The sequence below is a fragment of the Rhodotorula graminis genome (genome assembly GCF_001329695.1).
Source record: "Rhodotorula graminis WP1 unplaced genomic scaffold RHOBAscaffold_2, whole genome shotgun sequence".
In the NCBI taxonomy this organism is placed as follows: Eukaryota; Fungi; Basidiomycota; class Microbotryomycetes; order Sporidiobolales; family Sporidiobolaceae; genus Rhodotorula; species Rhodotorula graminis.
The window spans coordinates 998,325-1,016,425 of record NW_017264929.1 but is presented as its reverse complement, the minus strand read 5'-3'; the positions used below and the strand labels follow the sequence as shown (position 1 = coordinate 1,016,425).

Below are 18,101 nucleotides of genomic sequence, written 5' to 3'. Positions count from 1 at the left end.
CAGAGGACGTGGTCCTGGAGGCCGGCTCAACATCGCGATCGTGTGCGTCCTTGTTCCTCCTGCGCCGTCGACAGGCGGCGAGCTGACTTGCATCCTCCTTCAGGCCTCAGGCTTGATCATGTCTTTGCGCTCGTCAGCACGCAGAAGAACGCCAAGAACGAGCGGCTGCTCAAGCCGCAGAAGGCGCTCGTCATCATCGAGATGAAGGTCCGTGCGCTCTTCCTCGTCGCGCTCGCCCGAGCAGTCAGACTGAGACCCATCTCCTTCCACACAGCGCTACAACCTCGTTCGCCGTGAGGACTGGCCGCAAGATCTCAAAGCCCAACCTCGCGCGCTCAGCGAGCAAAACGACCGCCGCGCGTACAGACTTTTGCCGCAGCTTCTCCTGCACGCTCGTGCCTCCTTTCCGCCACCTTCAGGTCCCTGATATCGACACATCCGCAGATACGCCCGCAAGTGGCAGTGCTCCCGCATCTACCTCTCCGACTACGCCGGCTCGCTCGCCCTCGACATCGACTTCACCAAGATCGGCTCGGGCCGGGCCGTTCCGATCGCCTTCAAGTTCTGTATCGAGGCCTCTCGCAAGCGTGACTCGCTCTACGAGTCGGGCGTTCGCGCCGCGATCACGTTCGACGCCGTCGAGGCGCTCCGAGCACTCGGCGTCGCCAACCGCAAGGTGCGCCTACCCTTTCGTGCCGCAGCTCTCGCTTCGCAGACGCAGCACTGACATCCCTCTTGCGCGCAGATCCTCGGTGGCTCGCACCCTGAGCTCGACGTGCGCTCGTTCAGGTCCTCGCCTCGAGTATCGCAAATTGACCTTCTCAAACCGCCCGTCCCCAGGCCGACTTGGCCGCCCACTTGGCCACCTTGCGCCGGTAGGGCCCGCATATGTAGACTCTCAGCGCTGTAACACGCTGTCTCCTCTCAAGTTGCCCAGAGAGATGCTCGTCGTCCGTCGAGTTGCAGCCCGTCATCGCTCGACGTCGACTACGAGCGGCTCCCTCGCGCCCCACGCTCGTCGCCGCCCACCCTTCTGCCGCGCCTCCTCGACGACGCACCCGAGCTCGTACCGGCCCTGTGCGAGGAGGCAGACCGGGATGCGGGCCTCGCAGGTCGCGCCGGGCTCGAGGCGCGCGAGCGAGACGGGCGAGACGCCCTCGATGACGACGTAGCGAGCGAGGTGGACGAGGGCGGCAGACGTTGCTCGCGACGACTCGGGCGGTCGCAGGTCGAGGCGGAGCGTGAGCTCGAGAGGCGAAGCTGCGAGAGGGAAAGAGAGAGGGCGGGGCGGGCGAGAGGGTCAGTGCGCGGCCTCACTCGCCTCGAGAGAGATAGAGAGACGTCGAGGACGCACGAGAGTGGTTCGTGACCTTGGCGCAGACGTCGATAAAGTCGTCGGCGACGGCCGAGTAAGCGAGGCGCGACCCTCGTCCTCGCAGCTCGAACGCGCCGGGCTCGGACGCCGGGTTCTCCTCGAGGAAGAGCTCGACCTCGACGGCGTCGCCTCGCAGTATGTCAAGCATCGCCTTGTCGAGGTAGAGCTGGCGCAGGCTGACCTCGCCCGAGCGCAGGCTGCCGACCTGCAAGAGGAAAGCGAGCGGTCAGGCTCGGGGCCGCGACGACTTGAGAGAGAGAGAGAGAGAAGCAAGGCGGCGCACCTCGTTCCAGGACAGCTTGACGCGACGCAGCAGCTCCTCGCGGTACCAGAACAGCTCGCGCTCGAGGCGCGCCTCCTCGGGCGAGCGCTTGACCTTGGCGACGACAAACTGCCGCTCCGACAGCGCCGGGATCGGCTGGTCGAGCTGCTCGGACGTGAGGGCGAGACGGTCAAGGCGGACGAGCATGCTGCAGGACGCGACGTCAGGACAGGATCCCTTTGACGAAGGAGAGAGAGAGAGAAAGGGAGAAGGGGGCGCACCGCAGAGTCGCTCCCGGCTCGATCCGCTGCCGAACTTGGTAGAAGTCGCTCTCTGCGCGCAGTAAGAGACGTCAGTAGACGTTTCAGGCGCGTGTCGACGAGGCAGGAGGGAGGAGAGGTCGGGCTCACGCTCTTCTTGCCGCTCGAGCTTGACCTCGAAAGGCTTGCCGTACACGTTCATGACGTCGACGGCGACGAGGCAGTGCTCGCCGTCGTCGATCTCGCGCAGGCTGTCCTCGAGGCGCTTGTCGAGCGCGGCGCCGCGCTGCCCGAGGCTGACGACGCTCGCCGAGCGCCCGTGCGTCGCGCTTTCGTCAGGAAGGGCCTTGAGGCGCGACAGCTCGAGCGTGTTGGCGACGACGGCGCGGTGCACGGTCATGAAGACGTCGCAGAAGAGCTGGCGCGTGAAGAACGTCTTGCTCGACTTGACGACGTCACGGTCGAGGAACCCGTAGTCGAGCTGGATCGAGCCGAACCCACTGCGAGACGAGGTGACGAGGTTAGGGACGTGCGACCTGGGGCGACACAGAGAGAGAGTCGACGGACCAGCCAATCTTGCCGCGGCACTGGATCTCGAAGATGTGCGACGCGCCGGGCGCGATGGCCGTCTGCGGCGAGCCGTCCCAGCGGAAGACGGGTCGGTGGACGCTCTCGCCCTCGAGATCGTACGCCTCGGTCGGGGCCAGCTCGTTGTCGGTGAGGTAGGCTTGTGCTGCGGCGCTGAGCGAGTCGGCGAACGTGACCTTGACAAAGTCGATCGGCGAGGACGACGTGTTCTCGACGCCGATCCGGATGGTCGAGCTGCGGCGGCGACTTAGGTCAGGGCCAGAGAGAGAGATGCGAAGGAGAAGAGGGACGCACATCTCGCCGTCGTAGAGCATGAGCGCGCCGTGCGTGAGAGACGTCGACCTCATCCACAGGAGCGGCATCTCGGGCACGACGGCGCACTCGAGAAACTTGAGGTCGCCGTCGCGTAGCTCGTCGCTCGGGACGGCCGTAGCTGAAGGCGTCGAGTCAGGAACGGCGTCGAGGCCGGTCACCTTGATGCGCTCGCGCGACGTGTCGAGGAGGGCCGTCTTGCGCTGCTTCTCCTCCTCCTCGGCGTCCCACACGGGCAGGACGAACTCGCGGCTGACGCAGCCGGCGAGCCGAATGTGGCACCCGCGGATGACGAGCGTGCCGGGTTCTCGGGGCGTGCCCGTGAGGCGGACGGTGTGGAAGGAGCCGGGCGGGATGACGGTCGACAGCGGGTCGCACGCGAACGGGACGCCCGAGGTGCTGCAGGAGGGAGGGGTGTCAGTCTTGCGCGTCGTCGAGGCCGGGGCTTGACGGGGACGACAAAGGCGAGACGAGGGGCGGAAGGAAAGGGGAGGCTCACCTGAGCTCGATGTTCTGGATCTCGAGCTCGAACAGGAACGGGTTCTGGAGCGTAACGTAGACCTCGGTCGTCTCGTTCTGGACGACGGACGGCTTCGTCTTGGCCGCCTGGACCTTGCGGCGCGGGTCGTACAGGAACGGGTTGCGCGGGCCGGCCGCCGTGGTCGAGTCGAGCTCGAGGTCCTTGAGGGCGTGCTCGTGCGGGACGCGGTTCGACGACAGCCTGCAGAGAGCGCCGTCAGTATCACTCGCGAGAAAGGCAGAAGAGGGCGGCAGGAAGGGAGGACGCACTTGACGACCTCGAGGCTCATGACGAGCTGCGACGGGCCCCAGTACTCGAGCTCGAACGACGCGCCTCGCCTCGTTGCGGCGGCAAACACTCGCGGAATGTTCTGCGCGAGCTCGTACTGCTCGTGCGGCGGCATCGTGTCGGACAGGGAGCGCAGGCCCGTCACCGTGAACCGGATCGCCGCCTGGTACTCTGCGCGCACGGCGGGTGATGGGTTAGGCACCTGCGCATCTCGAGAGAAGAGAGAGAGAGAGAGGAAGGTGAGGCGCACCGGGAAGAGCCTCGGCAATGCCGATCGCGTCCTTGAGCACGCCGAGCTGCAGGCCCGGCCAGCCGAACGCGCCGACCTCGCTCTCGAGGATCTCGAGCGTCCGCCCCTGCACGATGCTCTTCTTGCGCTCGGCCTGCACGTCCTCGCTCGACAACCGCGGCGCGACCTCGATCCCGAACGCCTCGCACACCTTCTCGACGATGCGCACGATCGAGTCGTTGCCGGCCGGATCGCTCGTCGTGCGCACGATGCTCCCGCCGCGGTCGAACGCGCGCGCTCGAGCCGCCGCTCCCGACGCCGTGCTCCCTCCTGCGCCGCCGTTGGCGCGAGGCGAGTCGCTCGGCTCCTCCGGGATGGGCGACGGCCCGCCTGCTCCCGCCGCCGCAAACACCTCGATGCTGCGCCCAGCGACGCCCTCGGCGCACAGGGCGGCGAGCTCGCGCAGGACGAACGCCTCCTTGCGGCGGTAGCCGATGCGGCCGAACAGGCTCGCGATCTCGGCCGTGAGGCGTAGGCGGACCGGGAGGGCGAGGAGCGCGAGGTGCGGCGAGTAGGCGGCGCTGATCCACTGGGCGATGGTCGAGCGAGGGACGGTGTTGGAGGGCGAGAGGGACGTGAGGCGGGCGGTACGCGCTTGCGCTGCGCCGGTAGGAGGAGGCGAGGAGGTAGTCGAGGAGGTAGAGGGGGCGACGAGGCGGTCGAGCGCCCGAGGAACGTTGCCGTGCGCCTCCGAGACGGCGAGGTAGAAGTGGGCGCAGCGCAGACACGCCTCGACGTAGACGAGGGGATGGGCGCGGTCGGGATCTGGCGGAGGTGCATCGGCTGGTCGGTCGAGCGGGAGGAGCATCTTCTCGTACAGCGAGATGGCCTGCGACAGGCGGTCGGGGATAGCCGACAGGAAGGTCGAGATGTCGGGATGATGTGAGGAGCCGACGGGCGAGTCGCTCCTCGGCGGGACGAGCGAGGGCGGCAACTGTGGGAGGAGGCCATCAGGTCGGGCCGCCTCGGTGGAGAGAGAGCAAGAGGCGACGCACACTGCCTTGAGAGCCCTTGGGCTGGGTCGCCTGGATGACGAGAGCGACGACGAGGCCCTCGAGAGCGCTCGCCTGCCACACCTGGTCGGGCCACGCCTTGGTGAGCGCGACGGCGTCGTTGTACCTGCACGTGCACGAGGATCAGGGCTCTCGCTCTTGGAAGGAGAAGAGTGAGAGGGTGACGCACGAGTTGATGGCCTCGTTCAGCCGACCCGACAGGAGCCACATGTCGCCCATGAGCTTCTTCTCGCGCCCGGCGACCCGTTTCCTCGCCCTCGCGTCGACGAGCTGCGCGCCCGGCGGCGGGCTCGACGCCGCACCGGCCTGCGTCGCCATGTGCGTCTGGATGCTCTGGCCGTACAGGAAGCCGTCGCGGTTGCCCGACGTGCTGCCGCCGAGCGGGCCCGTCGCGGTGCGCGACTGCGGAGGCGCAGCGAGGCCGAGCGAGGCGAGGTCGACGGGCGGTGGCGGCTTGGCGGGCGTGGGTGCTTCAGGACGACGTGCGGCGGGCGCCGAGTAGGTCGAGATCGTCGACTGGGCGGTGCGCTTGGTCGGCGCGAAGGAAAAGGGAGCGGTGGCGCCGGGCGTCTCCTGCGGGGTCGGGATCGACGTACGCGACTCGAGTTGGGCCGCCTGCGAGAGTCGAGAGTCAGTCACTGTCTCGGGAGGGCTCAAAAGGGGGACGGTGGGACGCACCATGTTGGAAAAGTCGAACAGGACGTCGCCGGCAAAGTCGGCGAGGACCGTCTTGAGGAAGAAGCTGACATCGCCGAGATGCGGCACGAGGATGAGGCCCTCGTTCTCCTTGAGCTTGCGCGCCTCGTCGAGCTGGTCCTCGCTCGGGTCGAAGCCGTACACCTTGGTCGCGAACGTCTTGGGGAGCGACTTGAGCGACGCCTGGAACGACGCGAGGGCGGTATCGAGCGACTTGCCGCGGTACTCGGTCGCGTCGAGGATGCCGATGATGCCCTGGATGCGGCGATGCACTTGGAGCTCGGACAGGAACGAGAGCGGATGTTGCGGCGCCCAGGTGGTCGGAGTGAGGTAGTTGAGCAGGAGGTTGCCCGGTGTTGTCGGGCTCGACGAGAAGACCGCTGTACGACCGTGCAAGAGGGTCAGGCGTGATTTCTCGTGGCTCTGCCGCTGTGCTGAGGCCGCCCAGCTCCTCATCGCTGTTCGAGTAACCGGTGCAACGATGAACGGACGACGACGCTGCCGAGCTGCCTGCGAGGCGCCGGCCCGCTCCGTCTCGCACTCTCTGCCAGGCCCGCCGCACCTGACAGACCGCAAGAGAGCCGGGAACGCACCTCGTTCGCCTCGCCGGTCGGGAGGCACGTCGGCGAGAGGGACGCTGGCGAAGCGCTTCAACAGCTCGACATGGCGGTCGAACTTGCTGCGCTTGATCGGGTGGACGGGGACGAGCAAGATCTGGACCTTGGCCGGTGCGACGAATTGATCCAGGGTTGCGGACGAGACGGGGGTTGGTGGTGGGGGAGGGGAAGGTGGTTCTGGCGAGCTCGGCGGGCTCTGGCGCGACGGGCTGGACGGGCGAGTCGGTGTGCTGACAGGGCTTGTGTGGAACAGAAGCGGCACAGCAGGCGTGCGAGCTAGAGCCGGGCTGGTTGTTGTGATGAAGAGGCGGCGACGACGACGAACCTCTCTCCTCACCGTGCTCCAACGCTCATCCGCCCGGGCGCTGCAGAGAGGGCGCAAGCTCTAGCAGCTGCACCTCTGCACCCGGCACACAAGCTTGCCGCTTGCCCCGAGCTGCGCCTCTCCCTCCCCTCCCCCTTCCTCGCTCTCTCGCACCTCGAGCCCTCTCGCACGCTGCGATGGCTCGCGAGACGCGTCTCGGCATGCGCTGCAAGCTGGCCTCTCGCATCCCTCGCACGCCCCGACCCGCTTTCGGCCCTCCTCGCTCAGGGCGACTCGCGTCGCACTCGCTGCCAACACCGGTCGCTCGAGTTGCACACCTCGCTCGTCACAGCTGCCGCACGACGCCCGCATCGAGCGGGACCAGGTCCGGGTCGACGTTGTGCCCAAGGTTGACCTGGTGCATGATCCTCCTGCCGCACCGCTCGGGGAACTCGGTGATCGAGTGCCACATCCCTTGGTTGTACCACACGGCGAGGTCGCCCTCCTGGTGGTTGTGCGCGTAGACGTACTCGGGTCGGAGGATCGGGAGCTGGTACCTGCGTGGGTCGGGCGGCTCGGTCAGGTCGAGGAACGGCGGGCTTGTCGTCGGGCCGCCCGTCGGCGCCTTCCTCGACTCGGGGCGCCGGCGCGGCTCGTTCTGCGCCTGCTCCGGTGTCACAGAGAGAGAAGAGACAGAGAGCTGGACGCACGCCTGCAGGAACGCGCGAACCTCGCCGAGGTCGTCCAGGACCTTGACCTCGTCGTCGGCCGAGCGCTTGACGTGGACGCGCATGGCGCACTGGCCGTGGATCATGAGCGACGGCGTGCCGTCGAGCGGCGAGTACCACACCATCGGCATCGTCTTGAGCTTGCTCGCCTCCCAAGGCGGCAGCTCGTCGAGCGGGACCTCTTTGCCCTCGGTGACGATCGACGAGCCGTCGCTCGTGAACTTGGTCGAGGCGATCCAGGAGCTGTATCGACGTGCGCCTGTCAGTCGTCGCCCGAGAGTCTGAGAGGATTGCGCGAGAGGAAAGATATGCTCACAAGGCGTGAGGCGCATAGGTCACGGTCGAGTGCCGAGCCGTCTCGCGCTGCTCGTCCGTCAGAAGCCGCCAAGCTTGCGCCGCGTTGAAGTCTGTCGCATGTCGACGGGTCAGGAGAGTCTTGTGCTCGGCTCGAGAGAGCCGAGAAGAAGAGAGGGAGAGAGCACGCACACGCAGTCGAGCCGGGAGCGATCCGCTTCTCGCCGCGGCCGTTCTCGTTGTCGAACGTGAGCGTGAGGTCGTTGCCCTTGGGCGTGTGCACCGCAAGCAGCGAGCCGACGAAAGGCGGCGGAATGCCGTACAGCGCGCCGTCAAAGTCTGCGAGCGCGCGTGCGAGGGAAAAGAGAGTCAGTGCTGCGCTGCGGAAGGGGCTCGTGCGGGGCTCGAGGAAGGGCTCACGGAGCTGCATCATCCGGGTGTACCCTTGCTCGAGCTCCTCGTCACTGAGCGGCGTCTTGTGCATCTTGCGGTGGTCCTGGCGAGCGATGAACACGTCCTCCTTCAGGCCGTGGTGGCCGGGCGGCACCTGGCCAAAGCCGAGGATCTGGCACTGCGGCACGCCCGGGATCGTCGCGCCGCTGTTCTGCGCGTCGGTCGAGAGAGTCAGACAGGACGTGCAGGCTCGAGGACAAAGGTCGCGGGTCCGGAAAGGGAGGTGGGAGGAAGGGCGAGGAGGAGAAGAAGGTTCGACGCACCCCTCGGCGCTTGAGGTAGTCCGGGTCAAGACCGTGGCTAAAGTTAGTCGACCCAGGCGAGAATCGTTGCACGAAGGCGAGCTGGTTGGCCGGGTGGAGCTTCGCCTGGCCCTTGAAGACGAGGAGGCGGTATTTGAGGACGGCGTCGCGCAGGACGGCAAACGTCTCGGGGTCGACGTCGTTCAGGTCGACACCCTCGACGGTCGCTCCAAAGTCGACCTTGGTCTCCTTGGGGTCGTGGACGAGCGGCGTGATGCGGAGCGAGTGCAGTTGGGTCGGGACAGGCATGACGGCGAGGCGAGGTGGAGCGTGTCGTGCGGCTCGGCGCGTCGACGATCGGAAGCACTGAGAGAGGAGCGTGTAGCCTTGAGCTCGGGAGCGAGCAAGAGAGAGAGAGCAGGATAGCCAGGGAGGCGGGCAGAACCAGCTCCGCCGAAAAGCGGTCGAGTCGCTCGCGGCGAGCGATAGCGCTCACGAGTCGGCCGGGCGCTGCCGCCGGTACTTGCGACTCTTCGAGCGCGCTCAAGGGTGTCCCCACGACGAGTACACCGGCGCCGCTGCGTCTCCTGTCCCTCAAGTCGACCTTCTCAAGCGGGAGGAGGACGAACGGGAAACGAGGTTGCAAAGGCGAGAGAGAGATGCTACGGATGTACGACAAGGGCGGGACGAAGAAAGAGGGCACTATCGACAGAGGGGACGAGAGAGGGAAGGTATCGCGAAGGAGGGAGAGAGAAAGACAGGCTCACGGGCCCGAGAGCGACCGCCCGAGGACGCCGGCGAGCCTCAGCTCCCAGTGCCAGTCTGCGCCTGCGACGCTCGCTGCGATGCCCGGGCGAGCCAACGACGACGTCGACGGTGCGGCGACGATAGAGGGTGCGGGCGAGGCGGCCGAGACGGTCGGAGCACGGGTCGAGGTCGAGGGCCGGTGCTGCGACGCCGCCGAGTGGAGCTCGCGGCTCGCGAGGTGTCGCTCGGGCGTCCACGAGATGGCCGACCGAGGCGGGTGGTCGAAGAAGAGCGAGTCCGGGTGGGTGAGGACGGTGAACTGGGGGCGCCGAGTGGGGGGAGAGCAGAGAGGGTCAGCTGGCTCAGTTTCCCCCCGCTGACGCGCCCGGCACAGAGAGAGGTGGGACGCACAGCGGATGCGGCGAGTGCTGCCCCGACCGTGAGATGCGCGACGGCGTTGACCGTGCGTGCCGAGACGCTCGACGGGCCCGCCTCGAGTGCGCCGGCGGGGAGGAACCGCGAGACGGGGCAGCTCGTGCGGCGGATGACGGCTTGAGCAGGCATGGGCTTGAAGACGCGGCGAGCGAGCGAGGCCGACATGGTGGAGCGCCGGTGTGTGTGCGAGCGCGGGTGAGAGAGAGAGAGGGAGGTGGGAGAGCGCGCGAGTCGGGCGACTCAACTCGTCCGAGCAGACGTGCGAAGGCGCAAGCAAATCGCCGCAGCCGGTGGGGTGCGCACTTGCTCGAACGGGGAAGCGATCGCTCCTCGGCACGGTCAGCGGCACGCCGGCAGCAGCTGACGGGCTCGAGCGCTCACGGCAGCACCTCGGCGAGTGCTGGGCTCGACTTGCCGCACGTCAGCGGCAGCTAGCTTCGTCAGGCCGTCTCTCGCCAGACGTGCCTCGACTCTGCACCGCGCCCACCCCTCGAAATGGTAGATTCGCTGACCTTCTCAAGTTGCCCCGCCTCGCGCCATTGTCGACCTCGCTCGAGCGCTCGGCTCGCAGGCATGCTCGCGCTCTAGCTCTTCTCTCTAGTTCGACGCGGACGGGTCGATGGCGCCACGTCGCGCTGCCTGCGCGAGTAGTTCGAGCGACGGCGCACTGACCTCTTTCGAGTCTTTCGCTCTCTCGCTCGCTTCTCTCGTTCGAGCGCGCACACAGAAGGAAAAACTGCGTTTGTGGAAATTTCGACACACTGCTCAACAAGGGACTGTGCAACACAAAGTCTACGCCTGGTCGCGCCTGGGTGCGAGAGAGAGAGAGAGAGGGCGCGAGTCAGTCGGGCTGTCGAGGGCGCGAGGTCGACAGCAGCGGGAGTGTAGCCCACTCAAGCCTTGGAGCCCTCGACTTGCCTGGCGAGCTCGAGCTGTGGGCGACCGACGACGAGGAGGGAGAGTGAGCTCGCGCCGGGAGGAAGGACGGACAGAGAGGGAGGGAGAGTCGGGACGCACCTCGGCGCTCGAGATGGTGCGGAGGTTGCCCGGCGCGGCCGTCTCGCCCGTGATGGCGCCCTTGAGCACCTCGACGGTCTGGCCGAGCGACGTGCGGGTCTTGATCCACTGCAGGAGCGAGAGACGGGGTCAGTGCGGGTCGGCGCGAGGAACGGCTGAGGAAGCGCGGGCGCACGTAGCGGATCTGCGAGGGAGTGGACGAGGGTCAGTGATCGCTCGAACAGAAGACGGCTGCGGAGAAGAGAGTGAGAGAGGGGAGGCTCACCTCGTCGGGGATGACCTGGATGACGGCGATGCGAGGGTCGCCCGGCTCGCCCGTGCGGACGCCGTCCTTCAGGTCGCCGAACCACTGCGAGACGAGCGAGAGTCAGTACCGGCGACGGGCAGCGAGACATCGAGGAGAGAGCGCGACGCACCGACTTGATCATCGGGTTCCAGAGCTCCTTGATCCTGCGCGCGCGGGGACGAAGGTGTCAATGGCGTACTCCTATTTCGCGAGACACCTGCTCCGAGTCGACAGGGAGCTGGTATCAAGAGAAAGGAGCGCGACGCACGTCTTCTCGTCCTTCGTGACGCGCGCCTTGCCGGCGACCGACGCCCAGTCGGTCGAGCCGCTGTCGGAGAACGAGATGTTGACGTGCTCGTCGTTCTCGAGCTCGTCGAACTTGCCCGAGTCCTCGTTGGCGATGAACGAGAAGACGAGCCCCTGGTGCGACGCGGGCGACATGGCGCGCGAGTGCAGGTGGCCGTCCTTGGAGCGCGACACGAGCAGCCCGAACTTGCACTCCTTGACGATCGAGCGCAGCTCCTCAAACCTGGCGGGGCGTGCATGTGTGTCAGTACGCCCACGATGCGGGAAGGAGGTTGCGCGGAGGAGGACGAGGAGGATGACGCACTTCTGCGAGGCGGGAGTCTCCGAGTCGCCCTTCTCGGCCTTTGCGGTGTACGGGTCGTTGGGGGCCATGGTAAATGCTGTCAAGCGCAAGGTGCGAGTGTGCGCGAGTTGGGCGGGGCGAGGGCGACGAGCGGGGACGGTGACGACGAGGGTCGAGGCGGCGGCGGAGGAGCGGGGAGCGAACGAGGAGGAGAGGAGGCGGCGGGCAGTGGTGAGCTGGGTTGCGCGGGCGGACAGCATGGCTTCGAGGGCCGCACCGAATGAAGAGAGACTGTGTAGAGGAGGGAGGAGGAGGAACAGCAGCCGCCGACGAGTGACGGCATGATCGGCTCTCGCGCATGCCGGTAAATCGTCCGCCCGCGTTCCTTGCGGTACGAAGAGGTCACAACTGCAGTCCGGCGGTCGATCCCGTCGTGGGAGCGAGAGAGCGCCTGTCGAGAAGGACTCAGTTCCGCGGACCCGCTTCCCTCCCACCACGCACACCACCGCGCCATGGCTCCGCTCAAGCTGCCCAAGAAGGGCAAGGGCAAGCAGGTCCACATCGACTTTGCCTCGCTCGACTCGGCGCGCACCTCGGCCCCCTCGTCCTGGACCGCCGACGACTGGTTCGACGAGGGCACCCGGCAGGAGGAGCAGGGCGAGCGGTACCAGGCCGGGCCAAAGGCGACTCGCCACTGCAACAACGCCTGCGTGTGCTACGCCCTCGCCGCCCTCGCCAACCCGCTCGACTTTGACTCGCGGTACAACGGCGCGCGGGTCCTCCAGACGCTCGCGACCGAGCACCTCGGGCCCGCCGAGTGCCTCGCCGCGCTCGACAAGGCCCGCAGTGGCTACCGAGACGCGCTCGCCGTCCTCGACCTGCAGCAGCAGCAGCAGCGGCAGCGACAGCCGGGCGACGGCGACGGCGACAGCTCGGCGACGGCTCGCATCGACGCCCTGTTCAACCTCGCCCAGGCCGACGTCGCCCTGTTTGACGCGCTCGACGACGCCGTCACGGCCGTCGAGGGCGAGCGCGAGCGCGCAGTCGAGGCGGCGAGCGAGGCCAAGCGGCTCTTTGTCGAGGTCGAGCGGCTGCAGCGGGACGAGATGGCGCGCTTCTTCGGTGCGGGCGGGCCGGGTGCGGCAGCGAGCGGGAACGACGAGGACGAGGACGAGGCGATCGACGAGGTGCCGTCGAGCGGTCCAGGCGGCGGCGCCGAGACGTCGGTGCGCGCCATGGAGTCGACCATCGTCACGCCTCAGCTCGTCATCGACACGCTCCTCGAGTCGCTCCGGTTCGACCTCGCCCTGCACGACTGGGCCCACACGGACGACGCGACGCAGGCCGAGCTGCGCAGCTCTGCGCTCGCGGCCTTTGAGCGCGCGACCGAGCTGCGCGCGGCCGTCCAGGGCGACGCGGCCGAGCTCGACTTTGAGCTCGCGTTCGCGAGGGCGTCGATGCTCACGACGCTGTCGCCCACCGACGCGACGCCGGTCCTCGACGAGCTCGCGCGCGCTCACCCGCGCAAGGTCGACCTCCTGTCGCTCGGCGCCGACCACCTCGTCGAGTCGCTCCCCCTCTCTCCGTCGCCCTCCTCCTCTCCCTCACCATCGCTCTCGACCCTCCTCTCGACCCTCTCGACCGCGCTCGCGGCGTACGAGTCGGCCCGAGCCCTCCTCTCGAACCGCCTCTCGCCGCCGCGCGACCTCCCCGCCGCGCACCTCCCCTCGCTCCTGTCGGCCAACCTCGTCGCCCAGTCGTCGGTCCACCTCGTCGCCTACGAGCTCCTCTCGCGTGCGACCCCGTCGGCCGCCGTACCAGCAGACGCGACGCAGCAGGCGGCAGCGCACCTCGCGCAGGCGCACGCGCTCGCGCTCGAGGCGACGGGGGCCTGCCGCTCGGGCCTCTCGCTCGCCGTGTCGACCTCCGCTCCCTCTCCCTCTCCCTCCTCCTCCTCCGCCGAACCCGCCCTCGCGCTCGTCCGCGCGCCGGCCTCGACCGAACCCCGCACCGACACGCGCACGGTCCTCGCCCTGCGGCGGGCGCTCTTTGCGCTCTCGCGCGTCCGGGTCCGGCTCGACGCGAGCGCGCCCGCGGCGGGGCTCGAGGGCGCCGAGCGGGCCCAGTTCTGGGCGCTGTGGCGCGCGCTTGGACTCGGTGCGGCGAGGGGCGTCGGTGGGGGGGCGGGCGAGAAGGGGAGCGAGGGCGAGAGGCGGGTGAGGGAGAGGGACGCGAGGTGGTGGAGCGACGAGGTCGAGGGGGACAAGGTCATGGAGGCTATGGGGGACGAGGCGGCGAGCGCCGAGAGGGCGTACTGGCAGAGCCTGCTCGAGGCGTGAGCGAGCAAACGAGGGAGGGTGGACGACGAAACGCGCTCTCGTTCTCTCTCGTCCTCGACGGCCCGAGGCACTGTGCTGCATTGCGGGACGACTCGAGAGATAGGGGGTATAGTGCGATACGAGAGCGTGTTTCTAGCTGCGATAGACGACCAGGTCTAGCTGCGGCGAGTCGGGTCGAGGCGAGAGTTGGAGAGAGGCGCGTGCGCGACGACGTGGGGGGAAAGGAAGAGGGCGCTCTAGCCGAATGCGGCTTCGAGGCGGCTGTAGCTGTACGCGAGAGAAACAGAGGGTCAGTAGACGCGCGGGAGGGGGAGAGGGGGGAGGAGGGAGAGACGCCCTCGCCGGCGCGAGGAAGGGGGACGACGCACATGTAGAAGATGAGAGCCGAGCTCGGTGCGGCCCGGAGCGCCGTAATGCCGCACCCGTTGTACAAGCCCCGGATGCCCCTCGCCGAGTAGATGTCGCGCCCGACCTGGACGAACCCCCTCCTCGGGCCCTTGACCTCGCCTTTGCCCCTCAACTCGTCCTCGGTCTGGATCGTCGACTTGATGCAGTCGGCCGGGAACAGGACGACGTTGTACATGATGCCGGCGCCCGCACCTGCCGTCATGAGCTCGAACGCGCTCAAGTCGCCCTTTGTGACGCGCCCGCCGTCCTTGGGCGACACCTCGCCGCGCGCGACGCGCCGCTCGATGAACCACCGCGAGACGAGCTCAAACGTCGTGAACCACGCCGCGTCGCCGCCCGTCTCGCGGATGAGGGTGCCCGTCTGGCCGAGCCACAGGCCGCGCACGCCGTACTCGCGCAGGATCGAGCGCGTGACCGAGATGGCGCCCGGCATCGGTGCGGGCGTCGGGCGCACGAACGACGAGGGGATGGCGCGCGTCGCAGGGGCGTGCGCGGCGCCGGCGACGGCGTGTGCGGCGCGCGAGGCGGCAAAGCCCTCGGCGGCGATGTTGGAGACCTGCATCTTGCACTTTACGAGCTCGACGGGCGTGAGGACGAACGAGACGGCGGCGCCGGCGACGGCTGCGGCGGTGGCCGTCTGCCAGATCGAGAGCGGGGCCGGGTTGGACGGGGTCGACGGGTGCGAGGGCGGGTACAGGTGCTGCAGGAGGGCCTGGGTCTGATTGTACACGACGAACAGGGTCGCGTTCTCGGCCATGGCGCCTGCGACGGGCATCGAGACGCCCTGTGTCGGGTGCGCGCAGAGAGAGTGCGAGGGTCAGGTCGAGGTTCGACGGGCTGCCGAAGCGAGAGCAAGTGGGGGAGGGACGAGGGACGGACCCGCCAGAAGGCCTTTACGCCCTCGTTGCGGTACGTCTGGACGATGCAGTCCCACGGGCCAGAGTAGCGGGCTGCACGGTCGAGGGGCTGGCTCTGGAGGCGGACCTTGGTCAGGTCGAGCGGGTGCTCGAACAGCTTGCTGACGATGCCTGCGCGGGCGAGGACGAGGGGTCAGGGTGCGGGTCGTTGGGGGCTGAGGACGGCGCGAGAGCTCACCGGCTGCCTGTGAAGGTGAGCGAGTCAGTCTACTGTGTGGTGGTCGGGCAGAGGAGCGGCGAGAAGGGAGGCTCACGCTGCCGTAGCTGACGTCCTTCCATGCGGGGCGGCTCGCCGCAGGAGCGGGTGCGGGTTCTGCTGCTGCCATAGATGCGGTTGTCGGTGGTGGTGGTGGTGGTGGCCCAAGTCAGCACATGACGAGGGGCCGAGTGGACGAGGAGGGACTTGGGGCGCGACGAGGAGGAGGAGAGGTGCGACGAACTCGGTGTTGCCGCTCGCCCTCGCCCTCGCTACCGCTCCCCCTGCAGGCAGGTCAGAGCACACACGCCACCCACACACAGAGCACGCCCGCCTACCATGTCCTTCTTCCGCGCCAACTCGCTCCTGTCGTCCCTCTCGCGCCTGAGCATCGCTCCCTCGCCCTCGTCCTCATCGCCCCTCGCCAGCACCAGCACCAGCACCGGCGTGTTCCACCCCGCCCACACCCTCCAGGTCCGCCACAAGTCGCTCGTCCCCCGCCGCACAAAGTACCGCAAGGCCCACAAGGGCCGCGTCCCGCTCGCCCTCGGCGGCAGCACCAAAGGCTCGACCCTCGAGTGGGGCGACTACGGCTTGCGCGTCAACGAGGCCGTGCGCCTCAGCGCCAAGCACCTCGAGGTCGCAGAGGCCGCACTCAAGCGCGGCCTCAAGCCCGTCAGGGGCAGCAAAGTGTCCGTCCCCTCCTCCTCCTCTTCCTCAACCTGCGACTGACCTCGCGCCTCGACCGACAGGTACCTGCGCGTGTTCCCCGACATCCCCGTCTGCATCAAGGTGAGCCTGCAACCCCGTTCCCCTCGTATCAAGCGCGCCAAACTGAACCCTCCCTCTCGGCTCGTGCTCGCAGGGCAACGAGACGCGCATGGGCAAGGGCAAGGGGACGTTCGAGTTCTGGGCGTGCCGGTGCGCTCACATCTCTCCCTCTACACCGTGCGGGACGCGAGCTGACCTCGCCGGCGGGTCACACAGGGCAAAGATGGGGCGCGTCATCCTCGAGATTGGCGGGCCCAACTTGCGGCCAGAAATCGCTCACGCCGGTGCGTCCTACCTCCCTCCTATTCTCTCGCAAGCATGCACGCACACAAGACTCACCTGACCACCCCGACGCCGCCGACGCCACAGTCATGAAGCTCGCGGCGGCCAAGCTCCCCTGCACGACCGAGGTCGTCGACCGCTCGTCGCAGGCCCGGGTCGGGTACGCCGACGTCGACAAGGAGCCGCTCGCGCCCCGGGTCGTCACGCTCGGCGAGGTGCAACAGGCGCAGCAGGCGCGGGCGCAGCAGCGGCAGGCGGCAGCACCGGCGGACCTTCCGGCGGCGGCGGCGGCGACGGCGACGGCGGCGCCGTCTCCTCTGTAACACGCTCATCTTTCTCTCTCGTGTGCGACGCGAGGAGCACTCTACCGGGGCGAATGAGCGTGTACAATGGCCCGCGCGGCCGGTCCGGCTTGCTTTCAGAGAGCGAAAGGCGAGAGCAACCTCGGTCAGGCACCCGAGGCTTGACCGAGAGCTTGTGGGAGGTCAAGTGACGGAAAAGTCCGCGGGTCCAGCCTCGCTCGATCTCGGTTGCTGCTCAAGTGGGCGCGCGCGTGGGCCCCTGCAGATTGCGCGCCGCCGTCGTGCGCGCGACTCGAGGCGAAAAGGGTGGCGTGGCGAGCTTGCGGTGCAAAGGGCGCCAAGGGCCCCCTCGTGCGACCCGACTTGCCTCCGCACCGATCCTCCTTGGGCCTCCTCACTCTCTCCTCCTTCCTTCCCTCTCGCTCCCCCACCTCTCCTCCTTCCCTCCTCCTCGTCTCCGCCACCACCCCCTATCAAAGCGCGCCCGCCATGTACTTGCGTGCTCCTCGGTGCGTGCACACGCTCTCTCAAGACCGCGCGCACCGGCGACCTTGCGCCAGCTCGAACGATGGCCCGCTAACCCGCCTCCCTCGTCGCGCGCGCGCAAACAGCATCTTCATGTTCCTCTTGACCCAAGCCCTCGTCGGCGTCGAGGTCGGCCTCTGTACGCCTCACTTTTCCCCTGTCTGTGGCCCTCGCCGAGGGAGAGGAAGCCGGCGAACTGACCTCGAGGCTTTGAACGCGGCAAAACAGCGAGTTGGTCCCTCGCGTACGGGTACGAGAAGAAGCACAAGGCGGCAAAGGTCCTCCCTGGTGCCAAGCTCGACCTGATGGACGCGTTCGCGGTCGGCGGCACCGTCACGGCGGCGGCAGTGCGTCCCCTCGTCCTCGTCGCTCGGGCCTCGCGCCGTGCAGCGCTAACTCGCTCCCTCCTTCTTCGTGCAGGGCCTGTCGTCGATCTTGTGCGGCATCCTCCTCCTGTACACCGTGTTCCACCCGCGCAAGCCCGAGACGCTCAAGACGATCCGGGTCAAGGAGGCCCTGTTCGGCACGGTCGCGTTCCTCCTCCTCGCGGCCCTCATCCCGGCCACCGTCATCACGGCGACGCGCTCGGGCGTCATCACGGCACCGGGCATCCCGGCCTCCATCATCCAGACGCTCGTCGCGTCGACCGGCGAGGACCTGCGGTACCGCAAGCAGACCCCGATCATTTCGTACTTGATCGTCGGCTGGATCGCCTGGCTGTCGACCATCATCACGGGCATCCTCGTCTCGATCGCGGCGCGCAAGACGCACAAGTACGGCGTCGACCAGTCGGGCACGCTCGCGACGGCGCACCACCACCACCACCACGACGGCGCGCACCACGGCGCGGCCATGTCGGAGCGCGAGCGCTCGCTCGGCGAGAACGACTCGGCCGTGCTCAACAGCACGACGACGGCCGAGAAGGGCCACACGCAGCACGTCGACCACGACCACCAGTGGTCGCGCGCCTGAGCTGCCGCAGCCCTCCCCTCTCTTCTTCGCCCTTTCACCTTTCCCTCGCCCTATTTCGTCGTTCCCTCTTTCTC

At 68.0% G+C, this 18,101-nt stretch overlaps 8 protein-coding genes across 8 annotated transcripts; 3 read left to right on the top strand and 5 right to left on the bottom strand.

The window, feature by feature from the left end:
• Nucleotides 1-938: 938 nt before the first annotated feature.
• RHOBADRAFT_33796 (uncharacterized protein) lies at nucleotides 939-4,702 on the bottom strand (the record flags this gene model as incomplete). The annotated part of the gene is made up of 9 exons (XM_018413145.1): nucleotides 939-1,260; nucleotides 1,355-1,580; nucleotides 1,659-1,845; nucleotides 1,999-2,397; nucleotides 2,465-2,719; nucleotides 2,780-3,196; nucleotides 3,297-3,518; nucleotides 3,587-3,776; nucleotides 3,856-4,702. 9 exons carry the CDS (start codon nucleotides 4,700-4,702, stop codon nucleotides 971-973), a joined length of 3,033 nt encoding a protein of 1,010 aa, XP_018273685.1. The 3' UTR covers nucleotides 939-970.
• A 2,128-nt stretch (nucleotides 4,703-6,830) lies between these two features.
• Nucleotides 6,831-8,550, bottom strand: RHOBADRAFT_33795 (uncharacterized protein; the record flags this gene model as incomplete). Its single annotated transcript, XM_018413144.1, has 6 exons — nucleotides 6,831-7,081; nucleotides 7,235-7,495; nucleotides 7,569-7,659; nucleotides 7,739-7,885; nucleotides 7,967-8,150; nucleotides 8,263-8,550. The coding sequence occupies 6 exons, from the start codon at nucleotides 8,548-8,550 to the stop codon at nucleotides 6,871-6,873; spliced, it is 1,182 nt and encodes a 393-aa protein (XP_018273684.1). The 3' UTR covers nucleotides 6,831-6,870.
• Nucleotides 8,551-8,855: 305 nt separating this feature from the next.
• RHOBADRAFT_66019 (uncharacterized protein) lies at nucleotides 8,856-9,609 on the bottom strand (the record flags this gene model as incomplete). The annotated part of the gene is made up of 2 exons (XM_018418849.1): nucleotides 8,856-9,307; nucleotides 9,400-9,609. Coding segments are annotated over 2 exons (614 nt in total), but the record flags the coding sequence as incomplete, so codon positions are not given.
• A 540-nt stretch (nucleotides 9,610-10,149) lies between these two features.
• Nucleotides 10,150-11,612, bottom strand: RHOBADRAFT_64522 (uncharacterized protein). The gene is made up of 9 exons (XM_018418504.1): nucleotides 11,593-11,612; nucleotides 11,337-11,412; nucleotides 10,995-11,255; nucleotides 10,857-10,890; nucleotides 10,706-10,789; nucleotides 10,616-10,624; nucleotides 10,441-10,548; nucleotides 10,317-10,355; nucleotides 10,150-10,231 (listed from the first exon to the last, which is right to left on the bottom strand). The coding sequence occupies exons 2-8, from the start codon at nucleotides 11,402-11,404 to the stop codon at nucleotides 10,317-10,319; spliced, it is 603 nt and encodes a 200-aa protein (XP_018273682.1). The 5' UTR covers nucleotides 11,405-11,412; nucleotides 11,593-11,612; the 3' UTR covers nucleotides 10,150-10,231.
• Nucleotides 11,613-11,827: 215 nt separating this feature from the next.
• RHOBADRAFT_41627 (uncharacterized protein) lies at nucleotides 11,828-13,654 on the top strand (the record flags this gene model as incomplete). Its single annotated transcript, XM_018413921.1, has 1 exon — nucleotides 11,828-13,654. The coding sequence occupies one exon, from the start codon at nucleotides 11,828-11,830 to the stop codon at nucleotides 13,652-13,654; it is 1,827 nt and encodes a 608-aa protein (XP_018273681.1).
• A 61-nt stretch (nucleotides 13,655-13,715) lies between these two features.
• On the bottom strand, nucleotides 13,716-15,305 carry RHOBADRAFT_51459 (uncharacterized protein; the record flags this gene model as incomplete). The annotated part of the gene is made up of 5 exons (XM_018415851.1): nucleotides 13,716-13,921; nucleotides 14,023-14,846; nucleotides 14,942-15,090; nucleotides 15,158-15,164; nucleotides 15,234-15,305. 5 exons carry the CDS (start codon nucleotides 15,303-15,305, stop codon nucleotides 13,891-13,893), a joined length of 1,083 nt encoding a protein of 360 aa, XP_018273680.1. The 3' UTR covers nucleotides 13,716-13,890.
• Nucleotides 15,306-15,514: 209 nt separating this feature from the next.
• Nucleotides 15,515-16,551, top strand: RHOBADRAFT_12116 (uncharacterized protein; the record flags this gene model as incomplete). The annotated part of the gene is made up of 5 exons (XM_018412079.1): nucleotides 15,515-15,867; nucleotides 15,928-15,967; nucleotides 16,041-16,096; nucleotides 16,163-16,230; nucleotides 16,316-16,551. The coding sequence occupies 5 exons, from the start codon at nucleotides 15,515-15,517 to the stop codon at nucleotides 16,549-16,551; spliced, it is 753 nt and encodes a 250-aa protein (XP_018273679.1).
• A 409-nt stretch (nucleotides 16,552-16,960) lies between these two features.
• On the top strand, nucleotides 16,961-18,027 carry RHOBADRAFT_51457 (uncharacterized protein; the record flags this gene model as incomplete). Its single annotated transcript, XM_018415850.1, has 4 exons — nucleotides 16,961-17,039; nucleotides 17,142-17,194; nucleotides 17,284-17,402; nucleotides 17,476-18,027. Coding segments are annotated over 4 exons (802 nt in total), but the record flags the coding sequence as incomplete, so codon positions are not given.
• Nucleotides 18,028-18,101: the final 74 nt, after the last annotated feature.

Coding starts and splice junctions, on each gene's coding strand:
- RHOBADRAFT_64522 (XM_018418504.1), bottom strand. CDS start 11,404: ATGGCCCCCAACGACCCGTACACCGCAAAGGCCGAGAAGGGCGACTCG. Junction 11,256..11,336: donor GAGACTCCCGCCTCGCAGAA/GTGCGTCATCCT, acceptor ACGCCCCGCCAG/GTTTGAGGAGCTGCGCTCGA. Junction 10,790..10,856: donor GGAACCCGATGATCAAGTCG/GTGCGTCGCGCT, acceptor CTCGTCTCGCAG/TGGTTCGGCGACCTGAAGGA.